The following is a 24085-nucleotide window of genomic DNA, read 5'->3' as shown; positions in this document are numbered from 1 at the left end:
AAACAAAGACATGCTGATAACTCGTGTGATATTCTCTTCTCTAATAGTGGTCGTTGTTACTTAAGCAGTATACGTAATCGAAAATGAAAATTGTTTGCAGGGAGATTATAACCTATGATCGACGTTTTACCATTCAAAATACCATATCATCGATTTGATAATAACAGAATTGATGAAATGTACCGTATCGATATTTATACCTTTTGTCACCTCTACACGTTCAAAGTTTTCTTCGGTAGGGAACAACGAAGACAAGAAGGAATCGATACCGTTGCCAATTTTGCCGCCACTTACGACGCTCAACTCTCTTGAAGTTGTCTGCAAGTGCTAACAACAGTCTATCGTTGAGAACGCACCCAAAATACCCAACTAAATTACGATCGAAACGTTTGCCAGCCTGAAAGCTCGCGTTCGTAACGTACACCAAATAATCAGAAAAAAAAAATGAGTTGTCGATACAAACGAATTACGAAAGTTTTACCTTTATTGAAAATCTTGCAAAAAGATGCACGCGGGTATTGCGGAAGCTGAATCATTGACTACTTAATTTTGTCCCATATGTTTAGATATAAATTCTTTATCTCTATTCCAAAGTATGTTACATATTGTGTTCAATTGATATGAACAATCGAATATTTCGGATCTCGATGATAATTTATTGATATCGACCCTGACAACTTTAACTTTCCATTTATCTTCAAATTCCTTTATCCGCGCGTCCTCTATTGTAGAACTCGACCATGGTTTGAATCTATAAAATATTAACAGACAGATTAAAATAAACTTTGGGTATAGTTCTAGGAAAAGAAACACCGAATTACTTTGTTCCTATTACTATGTTCGCTGGTTTTTCCTTCATAGCTGCCATTGTATTCATCAAGTATGGAATGTCATTGAAACCCATGGCATCATCAAAACAAAATACTGAACATATAGCATCAACTTTGTCTTTGCATGCCTACAAAAATAAATGTTCAAAGATTGTTCCAGTTTGGTTATATATATATACATATACATTACATACAGGCAGTATATGGTTATATTTTTTAATGCTTGTCTCCGAGGTGTCCCAAAATTGGAGCTTGAACAGCACAACCTTGTCCCAAATTTTAACCGGCCAAAAAACATTTGTCTTTTTTATTCCATTGGTCTCCGCGTAATTATTCGTCTCCAATATACCAGCGAGACGTGCTACCACAGAGGTTTTTCCTACTCCAGATCTGCCGACCATAAAAATTTTATATGTAACTTCTTCGATGGAAGATGGCAGTGGCGGCCTTTCAAGAATACCTAGAATTTAATTCAAAATCAACAGAGATAACAAAATAAAATCTACTCTAACGATTCGCTGTTTACCATAGAATCTTCTCTTTTTCGACGTGTTTACATAAAAATGATGCACCAGCGATTCTCCTTCTACCGAATGTAACCAATTCACGTTTATTGCGTTCATGATCGATTACAAGAAAATCAGACGACAGGAAAACACGAAGAATCATCGATAAACATTGACGATGACAAAAACAAACGTTTTATTCTACTTGTAAGCAAAGTTGAAAGTGTATCGACTTCACAGGTACAATCTGTGCTGGTCCATTCATGATAAATTTTACGCGTAGAAACGATAGCACAGAAATTTTAATATGAAAGAAGAATGGAACAACGAGAATCCCGCTTTTTATTGTTAAAATTGTTGCAGAGTAACCCAACAACAACTCGCAAAACCATCGCGTCTTTTAGGTGCTCCTAAGTTTGTTCCAATTTATTCCTGCACGAATAATTGTAAGTTTCCAACGAATTCGACAAGTAGCCTATACGGATCGTATGCAACCGGCGGTTTCTACGAATTTCATGTATATATTATCTCTCGACAAATGGGAACAAGTCCCGCCTTAGGTGGACCAATAAGAATTCCTATAACACGCCAATGCAAATGGGACAAATAATTCCATTAGCAGTGAAGTTGGCGTTAGTTCAAATAAATGCCACATTGACCAATAAAATCCATTTACAACACGTAACGCGTTGTTTGCAGTTGTATCGCCATATTGTATATTTAACGCGGGTCACTGGCGCGTGTATGGGCTTTCCGTGAGATTTTCCGTTGAATAAAAGTGCGTGAATCGAAAATTATCGTGAAATATCACGCACAATGGATCCAGAAAAGTTGAAAGTGGTCGAATTACGGACAGAACTCTCACAGCGTGGACTCGATACGAAAGGCGTCAAGTCAGTGCTCGTTGAGAGACTTCGTAAGGCAATTGAAGAAGAAAATGCAAGTCGTAAGTTGTATCATCTTTTATCGATAGTTTTAGATCGCGTTCAGTACTTCTGGTCGGCCTTGTTCCTCGTCCAACGACGAATGCGTACGTTTAATCTAATGTTGACAAACAATCGAGTCAGGTGATTCTCCGATTCGTTTCACGAATCTTCTACCGATTTGTCCGTTCAATTATATTTGAACGCAACAAAATAGTACATTTATCTTTGTCAAAAACAATTAATAACTGTTAATAATTTGTTCTTTATTATTTTAATACCGTGTAGATCCAAACTATATATACTTTTCCTCTGTTTACGTACGAATTGTGCGCGCGACGCTACTTCAAAATTTTCGTGGTATTTATTTAAGAATCAATAAACTTTTTTAGATCCATCTTGATTAACTTTATCATTTGGTTCTATAGATTTCTAATTATACTTTATTTTTCTAAATTTGTTTTGTAATTGTATAGTTGTGTAAATACACAACACACACACAGAAGCATCATACACATATATGCTACACTATGTTTCCTGAACTGATCCAACATAAATGGGTCTTTACATTGTAGAGGATCATGGGAATGCAGAAAATATACATGATGAAAATGAAGAAAAGTCAGAGTCTGCAAAAGTACCACAGACACCGAAAAAGTCTAGTAGATTGTCTAAAACTGTTGCAGCAGTTACGCCGCGTGAAACTCTGAGTAGCAAGAAAAGGAGAACTACTAGAGTCCCTTACTCTAGGAAACGAACGTCTCCAAAGAAATCTGAACAAAATGATATGTCACGTGAACCGTCACCTGCTATATCAGAACCTGCTTTACAAGAGGAATCTACTATATCAGAAGACACTGCAGCAGATGAAGCTACAGTCCAAGATGAAAAATCAGCTTCATTGGAAAAAGACAATGAAATGGACACAAAAGAATCATCAAATGCAGGACATGAAACTTTGAATTTACCAGAAGTTACAGTGAAACTTACAAAAGTAGATGAAAAACATGTTAATATCACAGAAAGTAGTGAATCTAGCACAAATGTTCCACAAGTATCTGTTACTAAGTCACCGGTAAAGTCAGACCCTACAGATAATTCAGACCAAACTCAACAATCAGTGACAGAGGTCGCGTTAGCGAAAGAAACATCGGAAGAAACATTGGAAGATACAGAGATTGTAAAAGAAGATGAAAATATTGATTCAAATAAGTTGCAGGATGATAGACCAGAAGAAATTGATGATAAACATGATAGAATAGAAGATACAGAGAAAGAAGTAATCGAGGAAGATAATGTAGAACTAGCAGACAATGTTCAAACCATAGAACCTGTTGATGATGTTAAACCTACTGACATTCCTGAAACAGAATTACCAACACAGGATTCAACCGAGCAAGAACAAAATGTAAATGAGAGTGATAATGACCAATCTCAACCTAAAGATGAAATTAAAGAAGTTTTATCCAGTGACAAAGCAGAAGAGGAAGAAGAAGATAATATCGACGAAAAACAAAATGAACAGGTAACTATGTATTTTATCATGTAGCATCTACAAACTCGGTAAAATGCAGAGGATGACAGTTAATTTTTTTTGGTGGACCAAACAAAGACTCTCAGTTTTAACATCTTCTACATTTTATTACATAAAAATATTACGTGTAGTTATTTATTTATTTTTCATTTGTGTCAAAAGGATATAGAAATGACAGAAACAGAAATGGCAGAAATAACAGAAATAGCGGAAATTAAAGATGAAGAAGATACAGATGTAGATATGAAAGAACATGATAAGTACGAAGTCGTTAAGGATAGAAAGCGGAAAAGATCGCCTAGTCCTGTGGAAGATCGTCATGATCCGCCAGCGTTGATGCTTGTTGAAAACGAACCGGACATCGACGATTCTGCTTTAATTTTATCTTGGTGTATGTTGGTATATGAACGAAAATAATTAGACTGCATCCTATCGCATAATTTAATCGTACTAAGGACATGTCACCGTTTTATTTGAACTCTAAACATTTTTTTTTTCAGATGATTCGGATTTAAATCTGGTTATCGATAAAGACGGATTTTTTACTGCCACTCCTATGCACAACGATGGATTTTCGCACATGTGGGCTGGCGCGAGAGCCTCGTATGGTTTTCTGCATGGAAAAGTTTATTACGAAGCAAAAATAGTGGAGCTCTGTCCCATCGATGCGGAAAACAAAGAACATCCACATATACTCAGGATTGGTTGGTCTACTCCGTACACATCGATGCAACTCGGAGAAGAAAAGTTCAGTTTTGGGTACTGTAGTACTGGGAAGAAATTAACAGATAACCAGTTCGAAGATTACGGACTTCAGTTTGGCAAGGACGACGTCATCGGATGCTATTTTGACGCGACATCTGAGAGTGATATCGTGCTATCTTACACTGTGAATGGAAAAGATCAAGGCACGGCGTTTAATATCTCCAAAGAAGAACTCGGGGACAAACCACTATTTCCACATATTCTAAGTAAGAATTGTAGTTTCGCATGCAACTTTGGTCAAGAGAAACCATGGGCAGAAGAAGTTTTACAAGAGTATGTTTCGATCGGGAACGTGGACTCTCAATATAAGATTCCTGGACCACGGAGACCGGGCAAGAAAGAGGAGTGCGAAGTAATAATGATGTGCGGATTGCCCGCTTGCGGGAAAACTACTTGGGCAACAAAACACACGACCGAGCATCCTCAGAAAATGTACAATATCTTAGGACTTAGTACTCTAATCAACAAAATAAAAGTACGTACTGCAAACGATGCAACAGATGGTTAGATACATTGTATATTCTGTTACATATGTTTGATAAATAATACTGTTTCAGGATCCAGGCTCGTCTCAAAAAGTGAACGACAGTAGTCAGTGGGATACACTTATCAATAAATGTAGCCGTGTATTGGATAAGTTATTAGAAATGGCTCCAACTAGAAGGCGTAATTACATTTTAGACCAGGTATATACTACTACTTCTATTTAAAAAAAAAAAAGAAATGATAAATAATAAACCTAAGGGCCTTTGCATTTTTCATGTAACCGAATAGACAAACGTGTATCCTTCTGCACAAAGACGTAAAATGAAGAATTTTTGTGGATACCAGCGAAAAGCAGTGGTGATGGTACCATCTGAGGAAGAGTTCAAGTTGCGTGCTGATAAATACAAGTCGGAGGAAGGCAAGGAACCTAACGAATCGACGCTCATGGAAATGAAAGGTTACTATTTTCAGAGTACATTTATTTTTTTTATTACAACACTCAGCTACGAGTCATCTTTATGTTAAAATTGTGATCGTTCGATTTAAGAACAAGTGATGAACAAGGTGATTTATACTTCTCACGCATAGTATATCGTTTCAGCAAATTTCAGAGCTCCAGTTGCCGGTGAATTTTTCGATGTCATCGATTGGGTCGAACTCTACGAAGAAGAGGGCAAGAAAGTTATAGGAAAATACAATAAGGAAGGAAAAGACGCTGGATACGGTCAGCAGCAAACAAGTAAACGACAGCGACTCGATTCACGACCCGAGAACAATCGAGAAAGTCGAAACGACGCGCGAAGTAATCGCGATAACCCTCGAGAGTATCGGGACAGACGAGGCAATAATTGTAAGAGTCATAGCGAACACGAAAAGTAATAGAAACAATAATGTAAGTAAAAAAATAATAACTATCTGGAAAAATGGATGTTCGTAGATACCGAAAGAAATCGCAATACCGCTTGGCGTGGTGGTCGTAATTCAGGCTGGACAGATAGGTCTCAAAGAGGTGGACATAACAGACATGGCGGTTATGGTCCTCCAGCTGTATGGAGAGGAAGAGGAGCACCTATTCCACTTGTCCATCGCGGAATGGACAGAAGAGGGGGTAATGCAGACAGAAGAACAGGAAACGATAGAGGTCGTGCTGTGGGTTCTCGTCAAGGTGGCTGGGCACCAATGGGGTAGCTATTAGATTTTTATTTTTCTTCTTTCTATATGAACATACCCATATAAATCGATTTCTTATTTCGTTCAAGAAATTATCAAGGATCACAACAATCCAATTGGAATCAAAGCAACTGGTCAGCTAGTGGTCAGCAAGGTGGCTGGGGCCAACATAATAATTGGGGGGGATCACAACAATGGGGAAACTGGAAAAGCTATGGTCAAGGCTCGTACAATCAACAGGGTTATGGTAATGGTAACTGGAACAGTTGGAATCAGCAGTATTATAATCAGTATTGGGGCCAGCAACAACAGCAACAACCACAGCAGCAGCAGCAGCAACAGGGTGGACAAACTACTACGAGCGGTCAGGCTGTAAACAAACAATAATCTACCACAGTATGTGTCAGAAAAGTGGAACATACAGTAAGGTATTATAAACAGCTATAAATTTGTTCTCATTTCAATGAATGATATTAAATAATTCGGTCTGGAGGGGAGACTAATTTTGATACAAGAAAATACTCTTACATAAAGATTCAATTAATACCAAATTTTCATTTATAAAAGGAATCGAATTGCACATTGAAATCGATTTAAATAATGGTACATTGCTTCTCTTTTGTTGATGCTATAATTCTTATCGTTATCGTCGTTACTGTTCTGTTAAATATAACCAATGCTTGTCGTACGTAAAACCAGCTTCATACATTCGATACACGACGAATACGCATGCATATCCGCGTATTCGTCAAATTTCAGTTTGTAGTTCTCTTCACTCCAGTGTGAAGAGTTTAATTGTCAAGGATGACGAATGTGCGCGCGCTATAATAAACAACTATTTGTTTACTTTTGCAGGCAGACACGATGGAAAACGTAACGACTGCTTTATCTAACTATTCCACGATGGGATATAGTCACCACCAAGAGCGACGAGAGTATATAGTAAGGTATACTCCTGGTCAGTGTGTCGTCAACACCGGGTAACGGTTTTGATTACACACACATATAGATGGAGAAATGTTTCCACGACAATATATTCACGATTTTTGTTCGTATATTTTTCGATGTACGAATCCCAAAATTATTGTGGTTTTATAACTCGAGCAACAATCTAGAATTTATCGCATGAAGGCACCGTTACACATGCACCAAGAAACAAATTATTTTGCATTGAGAAATGCAGTGCGAAATGAAATATAGTGTTATACAATTTTATTACGATTTAAGGTTCATGATCGCGAATGAAACTTTTAACGACAGGAACTTATTCGTATTACGTACGTAGTTTTTAAAACGAGCAAAAGGGGGTAACGTATACTGAACGTCTTGTTACGGTTTTTAATCGAAAAGAAAGACCGATCAAAAGGGAGAGTATGACGTATGGGTACACTACGCAATTAGCACTAAGATTAAAATACTTGCAATGAGTTATCGCTCTCGGAAAAGAATCGTGTAAATATGTACAGATTTTCAAACGTATTGCACGATACGTTTATTGGAAATCTATTTATATATTAAGAAAAGTACCATGTAATAAAAAAAAAAATACAGATTAACGTTCTCAATACAAGAGAGTAATATTGTATATGATTTTGTCTTATCTTTCTATACTACTGAAATGATGTACAAAAAAGAGAATATCGTGTCACGAATAAATTATTATTGGATTTGATTCATATGTATCCGCGTTTTATTAAATGAACAAATTCACGAGATTACCAGAATATGATTTATATTTTTGAGTCGAGTCTTATATTTTTTTTAACGATGCTCTTCGATTGAGAGATGCGATTGTTACCCAACGTACCTCCTCCTCCTACTCCAACAATACCTCCTCTCCTCAATTATCATTATTGTTATCATGATAATCCATCATAGTCATGACTCCCTCTACCCGTTATAACAAAAACAACATGCAAGGCATAGTACCCGTTTTTATTTTGTTTCGTTATTTTTTTTCGGTTCTAAGGAAAAGTCGTTCCTTTATAGTTACAGGATGATTGTCTTTTTATCTCCTTTCTCTGAAAAATTTTGTACAGTTTGTGAGACTTCGAATTAAGGTACTTCTTAAGCACTGAACGATATAAAAGATGCAAGTTGAATCAGATTTAATACACATACGAAGATGCTCTATATTCACGCGTTACCACGATTCGAAGTCGACAATGATCAAATTATACTAGATTGCATTAAATCGCGAGCCCATGACCAAGATTTGTCATCTCTGGATCGAGTAAGAATTTCGCGAAATTAATCCGTAATCGGAGAATTTACTTGTTGACAAAAGTGTACAAACTTAATCGTAAAAATAAAAAATATCTTCTATTTATTTGGAATTTAAATTATTTACAACCCAGATTCGATCAGCGCTATTACCTGCTAGAAATATCCTGTAACAGTAATTCAGTCTTCACGCACACTTAACGTTATCACCAACGACCACGTTAACATTTGTTGATCTATGAATAAGAGTTCAAATTAATTCAAAGTGATTTACACATACGCGTTTCAATTCATCCGATAACATTTGTAACAAATTTTTGCAATTGTTCCGTGTGTTTCCACTTAGGTACTACCGCTGTAAACAGTACGTAAGCTCTTTGTAGATCTTTCCTGTTGATATTTTTAATAAATACATCGTACAGTCTCGACAAAATAATTTCTTTAGGTTAAGAAAAAAATATTAAGTTTCCGCAATTGACCCAGAAGAGGCGATATCTTTTTATTTGAGAGTACTATCAAAAATTAAAATAAAAAAAGAAAACAAAAAAAATAATTAACAGATAAATATTTCAAAAACATTCATAAACTTTCGCGAAAAGATCACTTAGAATTTGTTACTCTTTACACAGGTATAAAGATATGCAAACAATCCCGAATGTGATGTAGTACCCATTTTCATTCGATAAAAATATCTCTGATACTGTGCAAAACGTTGAAACACATGATATATATATATATAAATAAGATTTATCCATATTAAATAGCTTTCAATAATATGTATTTACTAACTGCAATAATGTAATAATAAATACGAAATCCTGCGTATATTAGTTGTCATAGCAACAATTAGCTATAATTCGATCGCGATCATTAATAAATTAAATATGTTAGTAAAGTTTTATCTATAAATTTAAAAACCTATATATTACACTTAATTCAAATAACACTGGGCTTATGAAAAATATATAATGGTACTTTTGTGCAATAAAGCCTCGCATGATTTACTCGATTTTGTTTTCTTCTTCCTTCACGTCGGTTCCATCGTCCTTTCACACGCGGCCGATATATACACACGCGTGTGCCTTTGCCACTTTCCTATATCCCGAGTAGCATATTAATTTGTACACTTAAGTGTATTCGCTATGAAATAAATTTACAAATAGTTTTATACAATTTTCGCGATTCTAATTATATTAGAATTCTACTAGAAGTAATAGCTCTCGTTAGATGATTCAATTTGACAGATACGTTGTTTCACGTACGGAATCCGATTCTCAAAACCAAGTCGATCCGTTTTACGAAAACAAATTATCTCTATTCCTTCAAAATACTTACGAACTTTACACTGCACGAGAGTTGAAATACTCTAAAATTAATCAAAGATTACCTTTCCATCGACGCGCGACTCGAATCTATTTCCTTTACAGTTCGAGTTTTAATTTCTGATGCGAGCGAAGGAAGAGGTAATCTAGGATAGAAAAAACAACCCTAAAAAGACTATAGAAAATTTCGATCGTAATTTCAGCTTGGAATTTCCAACACTTTCGCGCGTGTAAAAAGAACATATAAAAAGAACTCGATCGATACAATGGTCTTTGAGGAAGGTAGTGTTTGTGTTCGAGGTTAAATAATATGAATGGACGGGTCGTATTAGTAGTGTAAAAAGAAGTAAACGCGTAGCTCATGATTCCTTTCCTTGCGAAACGGATCGAATGGCATCAACTTACGACGAAACGAAATAATCGATCGATCGCTTTGATTACAGATTTAACTGTGACACGAATTAACAATGACCCGTTATCGCGCGCGTATGATAATGCCGCATTATCGCTGATGTATAATCCAGTGTCACGGATTTAATCCACCCGGCCTTTTCCGATTCCGCCTATTCCTCTCTAACAGGAACGACAAATCCAACGGATCTTTCTTGTTCGGCATTTTTTGTAACAGACCGATTAAAATGTTATTCAACCTTCGTCTTTGTTCTTCTCTCTGCAAACAACAGTCACCGAGTATTACGTTAACTGAATATTCTACGGTACATTGATGAAAAAGTATCGGTCGATAATAATAGTAGTTACCTGGGCGTACGGCGTTGTGGATGTAGTAATAGATAAAATTTCATTTGACCGTCGTCTACCCTTACTCGTGGAAGATTTTTGTTGATCCTTACTGTGCGTTTTCGCGTTATCGCCTGATTCAGATTTGGGGTTAGAATCGACATCTTGATTGCTCGTTTTCTTCTTGTCCTTGTTCGTTTTACCACCAACTTGTATTCCTTCGAGACTGTGAGGCTGTAACATTATACATGGTCTTCTCCTATATTCTTTGCATTCCTTGATTACTTCAACGACGTCGAAATAACGCTACTCACCAAATACGTTCGATAATGCTTGATGCGTTCTGGAAACGTTTCGAAAGCATAAGGTTTCGTGCACACTTGATGCCTAGCTCTGGCAACTTTTGTAAATAGTCGAGCTGCGCGATCGACGCGATACTCGCACACGTAGGTATGCTCTGGTGTCGAACCAACCGGTCGTCCTTCGTTTTAGAAGCGAGTGAAAGAAAAAATAAATTTAAATTACATTTGAGTTACTTTCACGATTGTATTTCACGAAATAAATAAGTGCAATTACCCTTGCAGTATGTATGGGGGTCGAGAACCCAACAACGCTCGGCAACCAAATCGCATGGAACTGCTTCGTAAAGCGGTGCGCAGACGACTTCGTTTTCATAAAACTTTCGCGTAGGCTCATGATAAGTCTCATGGGGTCTCAAGTAGTGATGACCAAATACAAATCTTTCCCCTCTGTCAAGTGAAAGCAAATCGAACGATAGTATCGGGCACAGAAGTTTAGTGAAAGTTGTTAGCGTTTGAAACGAATACGAATGAAAGTGACTTACTCGACATTCTTCCAGAGTCTTTCAATTCTAAAAATATCCATCTGTTCGTAATCGGGCTTTTGAATAGTCTTGTAAGTATGTTTCTCCGGAGTGTCCCTTAACACGTATACCGTGTCCCCCTGCCTGAGTTGCAAATCACCGCGCATCAAAGTGACGTAGTGTTTCTTTCCTTCCTCCTCCTCGTCGCCCTCTAATGGTATTTCCAAATCGACAGGACGCGGTTGACATCTCTCGCACAGATAAGATTCCAGACTTGTGTCAGCTTTGACGCAGTCGCAATGCTGCCAAACAAGGCACCGTTCACATTGAATCATCAAGCCCTCGTCCCTACATAAGAAATAATTTTTGTTAAATCCTGAAATTATCCATATAAAAACGAGTTCGGTTTTACTTACCTATGCAAGCCACAAATACACCTGATAACATCTTCCTCCCCAGCAGTCGAACCTCGAGGAGGTAAAAATCCTTGAGACGGAGGGCAGCCCGTCGCATCCGTTATGGCATCCACAAAATCAGGTTTACTTCCTAAGTATAATTTTCTTAGTCTGGCTGCGGCAATACCGATTTCCGAGGTTCTCCCAAAGAATCGAACGTTGTTGTCGAAAAGTTTAATCATATCATGATCAAAATGCTCGGCGGTTTTATAGTGACCCGTCCCAATGCACTGGTCAATTGTACTCAAGTCTATCGGATCCGATATCTTTTCATAATAGTCTGACAATTTTCTTTTCGAGGGTAACGTTATAAACGGCGAGCATAGCAACTGACCGTTTTCGTCGTTCGCGGTTGTCACGATGCTGTATAAATCTTTCAACACCTGAAAATAATTACATCACCCGTTAGCTAGCGATCATTATTTAAACAAAATAATAAATAGTACATTCGTGATATTTATTCTGATTACCTTGGCAAGTTTCGCAGTTTTATGCATTTCCGGGTCGTCTTGCGCCTGCGCTAGCCTTCGTGTTCGCACAGTACGCGTATTCGTGTTGGTCAAAGCAGTTAATTGCGAGAAGAATGCGTCCGATTGTATTTTAGCATCGCCGAGCCCTTTTTCTTTAGCGGCAGTTGGGTTACCGAATCTTGTTTTACCGTTCTGCATCTGCACTTGGTTCACCAACGATTTCACTCGCTTCACCTTTTCCAAGTTCCTCAACAAGAAGCAATGATGTTGTTGAGCGAAGCATCGTTGCTGATGAGACATAGGCTTCAGTACAGGGGCATGGAACAGACTGGAATCGCCCATCTTTCGGGACTTGCAAATGCCTTTAGAGTTGACGGATTGCACCATGTTAGATTTCCGCATGTTCTTTCTTGGCCTTCCAACCGATCGTCTTTCCGTGGGTTCCATTTGAGAAGGAAGAGCGGCGATAGTCTTCGTAACCCTTTGACTCTTTCCGCCTGAGTAGACGAGTAGAATAGAGAACTCATTCAAAGAGAATTTGTTAATGATACATTATGATACGGTCTCCTTACCTATTACACCTCTGCAAGCGCTACTACCGCATCTACACTCCTGTCCTTCGGATGGATTAAACAGAGCAAAGTTGTAATCGTAGGTTAACTCTTCTCCTGGTTTGATGTCCCTCGAGGCGAACAACGCCATACGCGGAAGCCCGTGAACGCTCCACTTTTGCATCTCGCAATTCGGTTCGCAAGAATGATTTACGAATCGTCCGTCGCCTCCCATACGGTGGCCGTCGATGACCAAACCTCCGTCTAGGTGCAAGCAATAATGATGCGTATCGTTGGCGTACCTAACATGCGACGAAACAAGGCAAAGTTTACATTAACGACCTACTTTACACCGAATACATTAGTGACACTCTGGTTTGTCGGTATACCTTGTTGCCATTCTCGATTTGAACTCTCGCTCGGACACCACTTCCCCGACGTATTCGAGAATAAAAACACCAGTCTTGATGGACTGCTGAGTCCTCACTCCCCAACCTTTATCCTCCGTCATGAATTTCTGCAAACCTGGTGCCCATTCGTGCTTCTGGATCTTCTGATTCTCGCATTTTTCGCCGCAGGGACAAAGCTGTGGCGAGCATTCGCTGAAAACCATGCGATTGATGCAATCATCGCCGCAACCGCTCTCTGGTTTGCATTCGCATGCTTGCGCCTCGTACAGCGTGGTCGGCTTGACATCATAGTAAACGTTTGTGCGAATTTTTCTGAAAAAAAAAAAAGCAAGGGAATGTTAATAAAGGAAACATATGCTGGCATTACTCGCGATAAATCATAATTAATTCCTTACTTGTAATTCCACGACGGCACCGATTCTCTGCTCGGCAGCCTGGACTGCGTATGCAACCACCATAAGTCGTAGGGCAACTGAAACGGTAGTTTCCTTTGACGTAGAAGCTTGCCACATTGATACGAGGCCGTTAACAACGCCGCAGAAGCAGATTCGTTCGTTTCGCAGACAATTTTACTCTTTCCTGGGGTAGTACCGCCATCGATGGTGCTGGCGCTTCCGCTTCCACCGTTCCGTGTCTTCGACTCGCAATTCTTACCGCAATCGTGTAGAATACCACCCTGCAAGTAACGTTTCTTCCACCTGGATTGCTTCTTCTTGACGTTCAAATGCTTCCCGATCTCGTGATCGGCGTGAAGAACGTTGGAGAGACTGTCGTTTTCCGTATCGTATCCTGCGCTACGTAAACGCTTCACGTTCCTCGAGGCAAAGGTGCACGGACTCGCGGAGCCACGTCGTTTCTTCTGGTTCCCGTTGAACGAGCCAGAATGTTCGGTCTTTATGTTCGCTTGAGCGCTGCCGCGTTCCAGACTCTTCTCCTCGTTCAGCTCGGCGATGCGTTGTTGCTGGCACAAGTTGTACCTCTCCAGAGACTCCTCCAGTGGCGCGTTTTCATCGTACGTCCTCGAATCCAGGATCTTCTCAAACTTGACCGGACATAGTTTATTCGTGCCGTTGTTGGTGCTCTCCGATTCGACGAGATCCTTTCGCACTCTCAGTTGGCCAGATCGTGGTTCCGCGACTTCGTCCGAACGAGCACGACCAGACGATCCCTCCTGCTTCGACGAATTCGAATCGTCGGTGTTCAAACCTGCAGCCTTCGACGGGACAAGGTCCTGCGCGTCGTTGCTGTTATTGTTATCATGCTCGACGACGAGTTTGCTCGACATAGATTCTTGTATCTCGGCACTCAACACGGTCGTCTTGGTATCTAGCACCGAGTCATCCGATCCTTCCTTAGCCGTGTCTCCGGTGTCTTCGACTTCGTCCGCGTTGTCGTCGGCAGGCAAAGTTACCCTTGTCGACGCTTCGGTCGACGTCTCGCTGGGATTCAACGATCTCTTTTTCTTCTTCTTCTTCAGAGTCGGGAAACCGGTGCGGTTGATGGTCTTGCGCCGCCTTATCTTCTTCTTGGCCAAAACCAACGCAGCTGAAGACTTTACAGAGTTAGGAAAGCTCGAACCTACCTCGTTATCCTGTGTCGGTTTACTTTCGTTCGTAGTCTCGATCTCGTCGTAACTTTCAGTTACGTGAAACTCAGCCGCGTCGACCTTTATGTTCTTCTCTAAACGTACGTGTTCCGGTGACACGTGCTCGCTTTTCTCTGGTTTATCGGGTTGATTTTTGTCGATTTTCAACGCCTTATCCGTAACCACCTTCTCTGTTCTGCCGTTGCTTTTGTCCACGTGACCTTTCACGTTTTTCGAATCGCTCAAACACTTGTCCGATTTCTCGACTTTGTCGGTTTTATCAACTTTCTCGAGGGCGACGTGTCCGCCATCGGTAGGGAGTTTCGTGACCGTAACCCGAAGATCCTTGACGATCTTCTTCTTACGCCGTGGTTGCGCTTCTATTTGACTCAACGGTTTCTCCTCCAACGATTCTGAACACGAAGCGCTCGACTTATCGGTGCTCGCGTTTTCTGTATCCCTGTGCCTCTTCTTGGGGGTAACCAGCACGGCGTCCTCTTGAGAAGAAGACCCAGAGCTGCCCCCGTATCTTGTTATCGTTGCTTCGATGGCCTCCTCGATGTGGCTCTCGGTAGAGTTGGTCTCATTGGTGGTCACGTCGGTGCAACTCGCGTTGGAGCTCTGGGAACTATGAGGGCTGGACAAGTGATAATGTCTTTTCTTTAGCGGCAACCGCTGTTCGTTCGGATTCGAGTTTGCGTTCGCGTTCGTGCTGCTCCTTGTGTCCGTACCGGAGAGTATCTTTTCCTTCTTTAAACGCCTTTTCAGCTTCTGATCGTCGCTCGCTGTAATGTCGCCTTTCCTTTTCTTCGTTAATTTCTTTACGCGAAAAATTTGTGGCAACTCGGAGTATCCTACGCTCGCGTTGTTCCGGCCTAGACTGCAAGATCTGGCGAACTCTTCTATTAATTTTTCCAGTTCTTCGATGATACATGGATCGATACGTATCGGATTTTTCGGAGGTAATACTAACCGTCGGCGATGCTTGTGATGATGGTGCTTGTGACAATGATTGTGTATAGGTTGCGTTCCCTTGTCGCACTTGTTGGTAACGTTCTCGACACTCTCCGCTTTCAGTACGTCGCCAACAGGTAACGAAATAAGCGTCTGTACGCCAACGCCGTTCGTTTCGAAGGCGTTCGTTGTCTTTTTGCTACTCTTGTTTTCCTTTAACACGCGTCGCGTAACCGGCGCGACGCTCTTTTTCATCGAAGTCTGTCTCTTGGTCAACGGACCCGAACTATTTCTGTTCTCCTTCAAACTTCTTTTACTCGAATTGAGCGTTTTCCTATCGCTAACCATCCGCTCGCAATACGGCTTCTGCCGTCGTAAGGGAACCGTCGTTTTGTTTCCCGTTCCTGGCTTATCTCTCTTCATCTTCTTGTACGTTCTGCCGTCACACTGAACTACATCCTTTCCATATTTACTTGTAACTGTTCTACTTAGGCACTTGACACGCGTCGGGGAACTCCCGTTCGTCCTTTTTCCGCTTATCCTCCTCTGCGAGAATTGCTTGGATGCTGTACAGCTGCGTTTCTTCTGACAAGTAGGCTTGTCCTTAAACTTTTTCATAGGTTCGCTCTTCTCTTCTTTGCCCTCTCGAGATGGGACAGCTTTATGCTGCACTGGTTTCGCTTTCCCCCTCTTACTCGGTTCTTCCTTCGAGACTTTTTGCTGCTGCGACGACGCAGACTCCTTCTTCTCATTTTTCTCGGTCTTTTCCGTTTTCTCTATTTTGTCTACTTTCTCGATCTTCTCGATCTTCTCCACGATTTCTGGCTTGAGTCTTGGCCTACCAGGACCGCGAGGTTGCGTCGAGACTGTTTTCGCCGGTCTCCCCGGTTTCCGCTTCGGTGGATACAAAACACGATCTACGTTCACCGCTGGTTTCGGGACTACGGTTTGTATCGGGGATTGCGTTGGCGCCGACGGACTCGCGGGGCTGATCGCCAAGTGCAGCGGACTATTGTCCACCGATTGAATTCCCGAGTCTGGTGACACGTTCGAAACGCATGGATATTCCGAATCGTTTGTTTTTTTCCCTACTTTACTTCGTCGTTTTCGCGGCTCCGACAGCAGAGCCGTTTTCTCGACGAATTGTTGTAGCAAAGTGGAACTATATACAGGTACGGGAGGATTCTGATCAGCGGTTTCGCTCGTATCCGAATCTGCCCCGAGCGACATTCGTTCGATAGCTTTCGACACTAGTCGACCACTTTCGGAATCCTCGAATCCATCGAATGGCGCATCCTCGTGCTCTTGATCCGGTAGAATAGCCGCCAAATCTTCTTGATTGATTTCTTGAAGAGGTGGATGTTGTTGCTGTTGTTCCTGCTGCTGCTGCTGCTGCTGTTGTTGTTGAGACTGTTGCGTTTGTTGTTGTTGCTGCTGCGAACCCAGACGACTTTCCGACGAATCCGAATCGTCGCTGCTGCATTCGGACGTCTAAACGGGACAGAGAACAACTACTTACCGACAAACCGTGTATTTACATTTATAAGAAACGCGACCAATTCAAGTATCTACGATTCAATGTCTCGCGCTTACAAATACCCACACAATTTACCTTCGTTTCGCAATTCGTTTTATTTTTTTTCGACGTGTTTTTTCTGTTCTTCTCGCATTTTGCCTTTTCCGTATCCTCTTTTTTTGGACCTTTCATAGTGATCTTTAGTTTAAGCGCTCCCTGCAATGCAATTACAAATGTTATGTTGTTGGAACAAAACGAAATAATCCAGTCCAACTATAGCATTGTTTATATAACGCGCAGCTAAGAGTTTAATACACGTACCGATTCAAAATTTGTCTCTTGAATGGAGAACGTTTGCTCGCTATGCTCGGACGTGCAATCCGAATTTGATCCTGTATCTTCCTCTTCTTCCTCGCCGCTGCTCCCGTCCGAATCAGAATTCGAATCCGAATAAGAACAACTACCCTCGGTGCCGCCGGAACTTTCGTCGTCAGAATCAGAATCTTCTTCAGAGTCAACCGAATCTGTTCCTAACGCACGTTGTAACATATGCTTATACAAAGACCTATTACAAACTATCGAGTAAAACAGTTACATAATCTATTAATGCAATGTTTTGCTACCATTCGGTTCTGTAGTTGGATCCCAGCTACCTCCACCCTTTATGGCATCCATGTCAACAGTAGAAGGGAGCTCTCTTTCCTGCTCCCCGTCATTTTCTTCCCAATTCCAATTTTGTAGCTCTAATTCCGAAGGATGGTGAATAACGGCGCTCCATCCTGAATCACCAGACATTTTTTGGCTTATCTAACATCCAATAGGATCGAATAGAATACCATTCCTTATGATTTTCTATGTTTTACGACTCCTTTCAAAACAGTATACGTCATATCTGTTCTAGTTTCCTGGATGTTCAAACGTCCTGTCTGCCCATGGAATTCCCATATTTACTCTCCAATTTCTATTTATGCTTCCCTCTAGACACGATTACACCTTACTCATAACGATACAGCTGTAAAAATAAACACGATAGCAAATGTTATCACTCAGAAAATACATGTTCCTGTCAAAACATTCTAATACACTATCATTTATCAATGGTTAGGACAGCAAAGACACGATGGGAACAAAACAGTTTGGTACAACACCGAAGGAATAGCGGATGCTTCTTGTCAGTTAGAGCCACGATACATAGAATTAAATCCACTCCCTCTGGAGTCATCTAGACATCCTTTGTCATCTAAACCAGTGGAATACCAACAAATCTAATCAAGTTTCGTGTCAAAATCGGAGTTCCAACAGTTTAAGGCCATTTAACTCGACCTCCGATTCGACATTTCACGCGTTCCAAACCTGTAACCTTAAAGCGCGGGAGAATGCTTACACGTATAACCTCGCACGGGGGAACGGGCATCAAATGGGAAAACACGATCATCGAACGAGCATGTGTACCTTCCTCACGGTGTAATTGTTACCACAGGAATCGCTATCAACGATCACAAACAACGTCATAGAAGAATTGTTGCTCCTCGATGCGCGCGTATTTCACCTACGAACGCGTCACTTTCGCGTACGCACAGCTGCAGCTGCAACAGCAGCAACAGTAACAGCAACAGCGACGGTAACGCCGATAAGCACGTAAACAACACGGTAAACAGGACAAGAAAAAAGAAAAGAATTCTCTGATAAATCTATCGGTCTGTTTACATCGTCGACGAAGCACATAGAAATCTTGGAGTAACACAGAATAGTAGAGAGGGAGACCACGACAGGGACACAAGAAACCAGGGGGATAGGGAGAAAGGGAGAGCGAGAATGAGCGATGGGCAACAGGGAGAAAACGAGAGGGACAGAGGAAAGGGGAGAAACGTTCACGGATCGCAGAAATTAGAAAAATAAAAGGTAAGCACGTTATCGTCGAATCGAGCGCCTAAAGCGGTAAAGTACTATGAAGCGAGGAGTAGGCAAGTACGCGTACAATGACAGACACGATACCCTCAGACCTCCTTACTCCGTATCGCACCAATAACCCAACGAAGATCTAACCGATTCCAGATCGACGATTAACCGACGAAATTCTCAAAGTTGCTTGGAAAGTACAGCTGTTTCTGTTTCTCGGTCGATGCGCCAGGTGCGTCGGCGACAGGGCCCATGAAAACTCCCGTGTATTCTAGTAAAACGCAAATTCCGTGCCATCTGTCGTTAAACTCTATTACTATGTTACTGAGGCGGTACGTATGAAATATTCTGTATAATAAACTCATGAAGATTGTATAAGGAGTCCTAACTGTGTATGTAGTATAGAAGCATGAAGACTGTATAAGGAGATCCAACTCCCTAAGAAAGTTACTAGAAAACTGTTATCAAAATCCCGAACTTGAAGTTATGAATATTTCGTCCACTCGCGGCGCAAGTGCGCGCAGCTACGGTATATATGCATATGTGTATGTATTATCATATATGTGTATGATCGCAAATTGCGTCAACTAGATGGAGCCACAAATTGACAGTTCGTGGCGCCATCTTATAGAAACGGTTGGAACTATTCTTACTACAAACTTGGGCGTCTTATCACCGATGGCGCCACTAAATAAAAAACGATAATTATCCTTGTATTAAATAAATATTCATAAAAATGATAAATTTGACGTAAAATAATATAAGACATTAAAAGATAACAAATATTAATTTAATGTATTACATTTTTAGTTTGTCATGTAGTAACGAATCTAGGAAAAAGTATATGCTCCGCAGCATTTCTGTAAATATCCCTAGTTTAACAAAGTTGTGTAGTGCAAGTTGCAGTGATGGGCAAAACTCTAGGTTTCGAATAAATCTGAAGTTTGCCGATATGTTTGTCTCGTTTCCTCTTTTGAACATTTTCCAGAGAAAGAAACGGGACAAACGCATTGGCAAACTTCAGATTTATTCGAAGCCTAGGGGTTTTGTCTGTGCAACACTGTTACGGTTATCCAATCCATATGCATCTTTAGAATTTGAATTTAATGACGTAAACGGAAAACCAGTATGTAGTACGATACAAATCAAACAGTTCAGAATCATAATAGTAAACTTTGTGTTTTTATTAATGCTCTATTGAAAAAAAACAAGCATTGTTTATGACGTTCAATACAATGTACACTACGTACTTGTGATTTATACTGAAACTGTAAGTTTAATGTTAAAGTTGAAGTGATTTTGATAAATACAAGTTTGACAATGCTTTTGAAACAACAAAGACTACGTAGCTCTCGAGAGATTTTAATAGTTTTTATAGAAACGAAAACTACTGGATATTTTACGTTTATATTTTAATGAAGTTAAGCGTTCTTGTGTGATCTTTCATCATATATGTTCGAGTTATATTTTTGCTCCGTTAGTTAGCGTACATTGTTTATATTTTTATCAAGAATGTCGAATCTTTCGACAAATGGTAACGCTATGTTAAATAGCATGGATCAGAACTATACGAACACACGTCCAAAATTTCAACCGATACGCGTGAAAGAGTTGTTACATTTTTGTGAAAGTGACGACGACGAAAGCGAAGACAAACTAGACGATTCTGTTAACGAATCAGATTCCGATGATATTCAACCTTTACCTGTGGATAATAGCATTGAAGATAATTTCAATAAGTCGTTACCTTTATTTAATACAAAGTACGATAGCGACTTCAGACCAACTTGCAAAGTTCCACAGATTACCGTTCCTTCGAAACTTGAAGAACCACTTTCAGTCAATAAAATTGTGGAATGTAGAACAAATACTGTAACTACTGATGTGCATGTTTCTGCATCCAGCAGTTATAACAATGAAGAATTAGATGATAATAAAGTAAAAGATTTCACACCAGATAATCATAGCGAAGGGTCGCTTAACAATCTTAAAGTTGAAATTGACATTAGTATACCAAAACAGTGTTTGAAACATAACGAGCATGAACATGACTCGAGAAATGAAGGAAACATAAAGTCTGATCATGCAAATCATGTGCAATTAAATTATGAAAATATTTGTACGCAAGAGAAAAGTTCTCAACACGAGTATAAAAACAAGCATATTGTTAGTGAAGACATTAAAGGACAATCAAACGAAGGGCAGGCATGTAAAAGTGATTTTCAATCCCCAGATGAACATGATTCTTGTAAAGTAAATAGTAACGAACTTGGATCTCTTGTGTTTGCATCTCAACATTTCAGAAATGTATCGCAATTTGCTAGTTGTAATCCACAGAGTGCAAACACAAAAGTAGATACATTAGAACCAAAGTCAGTTGTAAACCAAGAAAAAGTAAATCATGAAAATAATGCTTCTAACAATTTGTCGACGTTAAACGTTGAACCATCGTCTGTTGATCGCTTGATGTTACAAACTCCTTTAAAACACGCACCACCTGGTTCTTCGCGTCCAGAACCTTGTTTCTCTCGTAGAAACATCGCTCAAACGCCGCAGAACAAAATATCCGAAATATCGAAGAATCATAGATTAACTCCAGCTACAATATCATCCCATTGGTCTCAAAATAATATAAGACAAACACCGCTGCAAAATAATAATTTCAATTTTAAGGATGCTGCACAAACTCCAAAAAATTGTGTCTATCTTACACCTAGCATAACAAAACACGAAACTCCAAGGTATATAATACAACTATGCGTTTAAGTACTATAATTTTCTGTTTAAATAAATATTTGATTGTAGGTATTTGAATACAGAGAGCAAAACGAGACAACCTTTAGCGGATACGGGAAGTTCAGCGTACAATAATGATTCGTCTAGGCATTTGTTACAAGGTTCTCAACTTTTCAAAGTAAACGAAGAAGTACCTAACAATCAAAATAAGTTATCTAATAGAAATTCAAGTACCAATACACGTATATGCAAGCAAATATTTGAAGCACCGGAAAGCGTTGTACAATTGAGATCAGACGCTAACGAACGACCGAAAGAAACTAATTATCTAAATAGAGAGGATGTATTGGTGGATAAAGTGGCTGCAACGCATAATAAAGTACCAAATAATGAGCATGTTATCCACTCTAATAAAAACAACAGAGAAACTTTAGAAGCTGTATGTAATGTTTCTCAAAATCAATATGGGATGGATAGTAACCAAAATCAACCGGAAAAGTCAAATAGAGTTGTAGATAATGCGTCAAATGTACAATTTTCAATGCCAACTAACATTCCCAAATCAAAGCAGACTAAGACCCTTTTCGTAAAAGGAAAGGAGTATTTAATTTTGGGTGTACTTGGCCAAGGTATGAGCGGAGAAGTTTTAAGAGTGCAAGACTTATTGTCTCAAGAATTATGTGCCATTAAGTGTGTCAATCTTAACCGTATGGATAAGGACTCGGCGCAAGGTTGCTTAGAAGAAATTTCAATGCTACATAAATTACAAGCGCCGTGTGTTGTTAAGATGTTCGATTAGTAAGAAATTAGTTTGCAAGTATACAATTTACGTATATAAATGTACCGATGTTTACATTCGGGTCTTTTTCTCATAGCGAAATTAAGTATCCTATGGTCTTTGTGGTGATGGAAATGGGAGATACTGATCTCAGTCGTCTTCTAAAAACTATGTTGCACGAGAAGCAAATTTCCCTCACGATGATTCTTTACTATTGGACAGAAATGTTGACAGCTGTGAAACACATACACGATAACGGTAAACATTTTAATACATAAAAATCGTATGTTTATCGTAGGAAGGTATATAGTCCTTGCTTGGCTAACTTGAGTTTTATGTTTACGTATTTCCAGGAGTAATTCATTCAGATTTGAAACCCGCAAATTTTTTATTAGTACGAGGAAGATTAAAGCTTATAGATTTTGGAATTGCTTCTAGTATGAATGCAGACATGACATCTGTTGTAAAAAACTGTCCGATTGGAACGTTAAATTATATTAGCCCAGAAGCACTGATGGATACTGGTGGAAACTCGGATTCTCCTACACATAATGTCAAATATAAGGTATAAAAAGTAGTTTTTTAAAATTTCGAACAGATTACAATGTATACGGTAATACTAAAAACATGTTAATTTCGTAGATTACTTTTAAGTCGGATGTTTGGTCGTTAGGATGTATTTTGTACAGTTTAGTGTACGGTCATACACCGTTTCATCACATACGATCACAATGGGCCAAAGTGAGTGCGATAACTAATCCAAAACCAAACATTCATTTCCCCGCAACTTTACCGCCAAGAGAAGGTGATAACAAAGTTGTACCATCGCCACCAATCTTAATCGATGTGATGCGTAAGTGCCTTCAGCATGACCCAAAGGCACGACCAACGGTGGCCGAGCTTTTGCAAGTGGACTACGTACCTACCAAGCAAGAACGCATGTTAACGTCAACTCCTAATATTCCAGCCAGTATTTTAGTGAAAATAAAACATGCATTGGACGAGACTGAATGGCGACAATTACTACGGGTTTGTGAATTTAACTCATTAAACTACGTTTGTCATTTTTACACAAATACATTAGCCAACAAAGAAAAGTAGTTCTTATTATTATTTTTTTAATATAGAAATTAAATTATTTACATTAAAAATAATAATTTGTAATTTGTGTATTTTGATGTTCTAGGCGTTGGAAAGTACACAATATACATAATGCTGTCTGGATTAAGCACTTCTATTTATGTACATAAATTCCTTTATACATAACAATCGATAATAATACCGTAGGGTACTTATTTAAATGTATTATAATGAAATGTGGGATTATTTAAATATTGGTTTAAAATGTAAAATTGTATCATGATCAACTGAATTGCAAAATCCATTAACGCTTACCTGTATAATATTTGCC

At 39.6% G+C, this 24085-nt stretch overlaps 4 protein-coding genes across 13 annotated transcripts; 2 read left to right on the top strand and 2 right to left on the bottom strand.

Moving 5' to 3' along the window:
* Nucleotides 1-197: 197 nt before the first annotated feature.
* Nucleotides 198-1812, bottom strand: LOC128892220 (ciliogenesis and planar polarity effector 2-like). 3 transcript variants are annotated; one of them, XR_008461027.1, is made up of 5 exons: nt 1357-1812; nt 1025-1290; nt 822-958; nt 482-751; nt 198-327 (listed from the first exon to the last, which is right to left on the bottom strand). XR_008461027.1 is itself a non-coding variant. In XM_054152475.1 (4 exons), the coding sequence occupies exons 1-4, from the start codon at nt 1451-1453 to the stop codon at nt 544-546; spliced, it is 708 nt and encodes a 235-aa protein (XP_054008450.1). In that variant the 5' UTR covers nt 1454-1812; the 3' UTR covers nt 404-543. The 3 variants fall into 3 exon arrangements, 1 of the variants encoding a protein (XP_054008450.1); XR_008461026.1 differs by having other exon boundaries at nt 259-397; XM_054152475.1 differs by lacking the exon at nt 198-327 and having other exon boundaries at nt 404-751.
* A 204-nt stretch (nt 1813-2016) lies between these two features.
* Nucleotides 2017-7892, top strand: LOC128891739 (heterogeneous nuclear ribonucleoprotein U). The gene is made up of 10 exons (XM_054151478.1): nt 2017-2282; nt 2835-3784; nt 3956-4184; nt 4294-5033; nt 5116-5244; nt 5333-5501; nt 5646-5894; nt 5982-6228; nt 6304-6642; nt 7070-7892. The coding sequence occupies exons 1-9, from the start codon at nt 2153-2155 to the stop codon at nt 6599-6601; spliced, it is 3141 nt and encodes a 1046-aa protein (XP_054007453.1). The 5' UTR covers nt 2017-2152; the 3' UTR covers nt 6602-6642; nt 7070-7892.
* A 1305-nt stretch (nt 7893-9197) lies between these two features.
* LOC128891735 (uncharacterized) lies at nt 9198-19863 on the bottom strand. 8 transcript variants are annotated; one of them, XM_054151472.1, is made up of 14 exons: nt 19257-19863; nt 17885-18273; nt 17583-17785; nt 17358-17477; nt 13602-17236; nt 13186-13518; nt 12818-13098; nt 12246-12742; nt 11737-12158; nt 11342-11668; nt 11074-11246; nt 10812-10978; nt 10519-10731; nt 9198-10429 (listed from the first exon to the last, which is right to left on the bottom strand). In XM_054151472.1, exons 2-14 carry the CDS (start codon nt 18054-18056, stop codon nt 10286-10288), a joined length of 6687 nt encoding a protein of 2228 aa, XP_054007447.1. In that variant the 5' UTR covers nt 18057-18273; nt 19257-19863; the 3' UTR covers nt 9198-10285. The 8 variants fall into 8 exon arrangements, with proteins under 8 accessions (XP_054007447.1, XP_054007442.1, XP_054007440.1 ...); XM_054151467.1 differs by having other exon boundaries at nt 17583-17791; nt 19240-19861; XM_054151465.1 differs by having other exon boundaries at nt 17583-17791; nt 19257-19861.
* Nucleotides 19864-20227: 364 nt separating this feature from the next.
* Nucleotides 20228-24002, top strand: LOC128891742 (uncharacterized). Its single transcript, XM_054151483.1, has 6 exons — nt 20228-21901; nt 21966-22694; nt 22772-22932; nt 23028-23239; nt 23317-23703; nt 23861-24002. The coding sequence occupies exons 1-6, from the start codon at nt 20673-20675 to the stop codon at nt 23885-23887; spliced, it is 2745 nt and encodes a 914-aa protein (XP_054007458.1). The 5' UTR covers nt 20228-20672; the 3' UTR covers nt 23888-24002.
* Nucleotides 24003-24085: the final 83 nt, after the last annotated feature.

Source organism: Hylaeus anthracinus, unplaced genomic scaffold (genome assembly GCF_026225885.1).
Source record: "Hylaeus anthracinus isolate JK02 unplaced genomic scaffold, UHH_iyHylAnth1.0_haploid 12002, whole genome shotgun sequence".
NCBI classification, from domain to species: Eukaryota; Metazoa; Arthropoda; class Insecta; order Hymenoptera; family Colletidae; genus Hylaeus; species Hylaeus anthracinus.
This window is presented reverse-complemented; position numbering and strand designations above follow the sequence as displayed.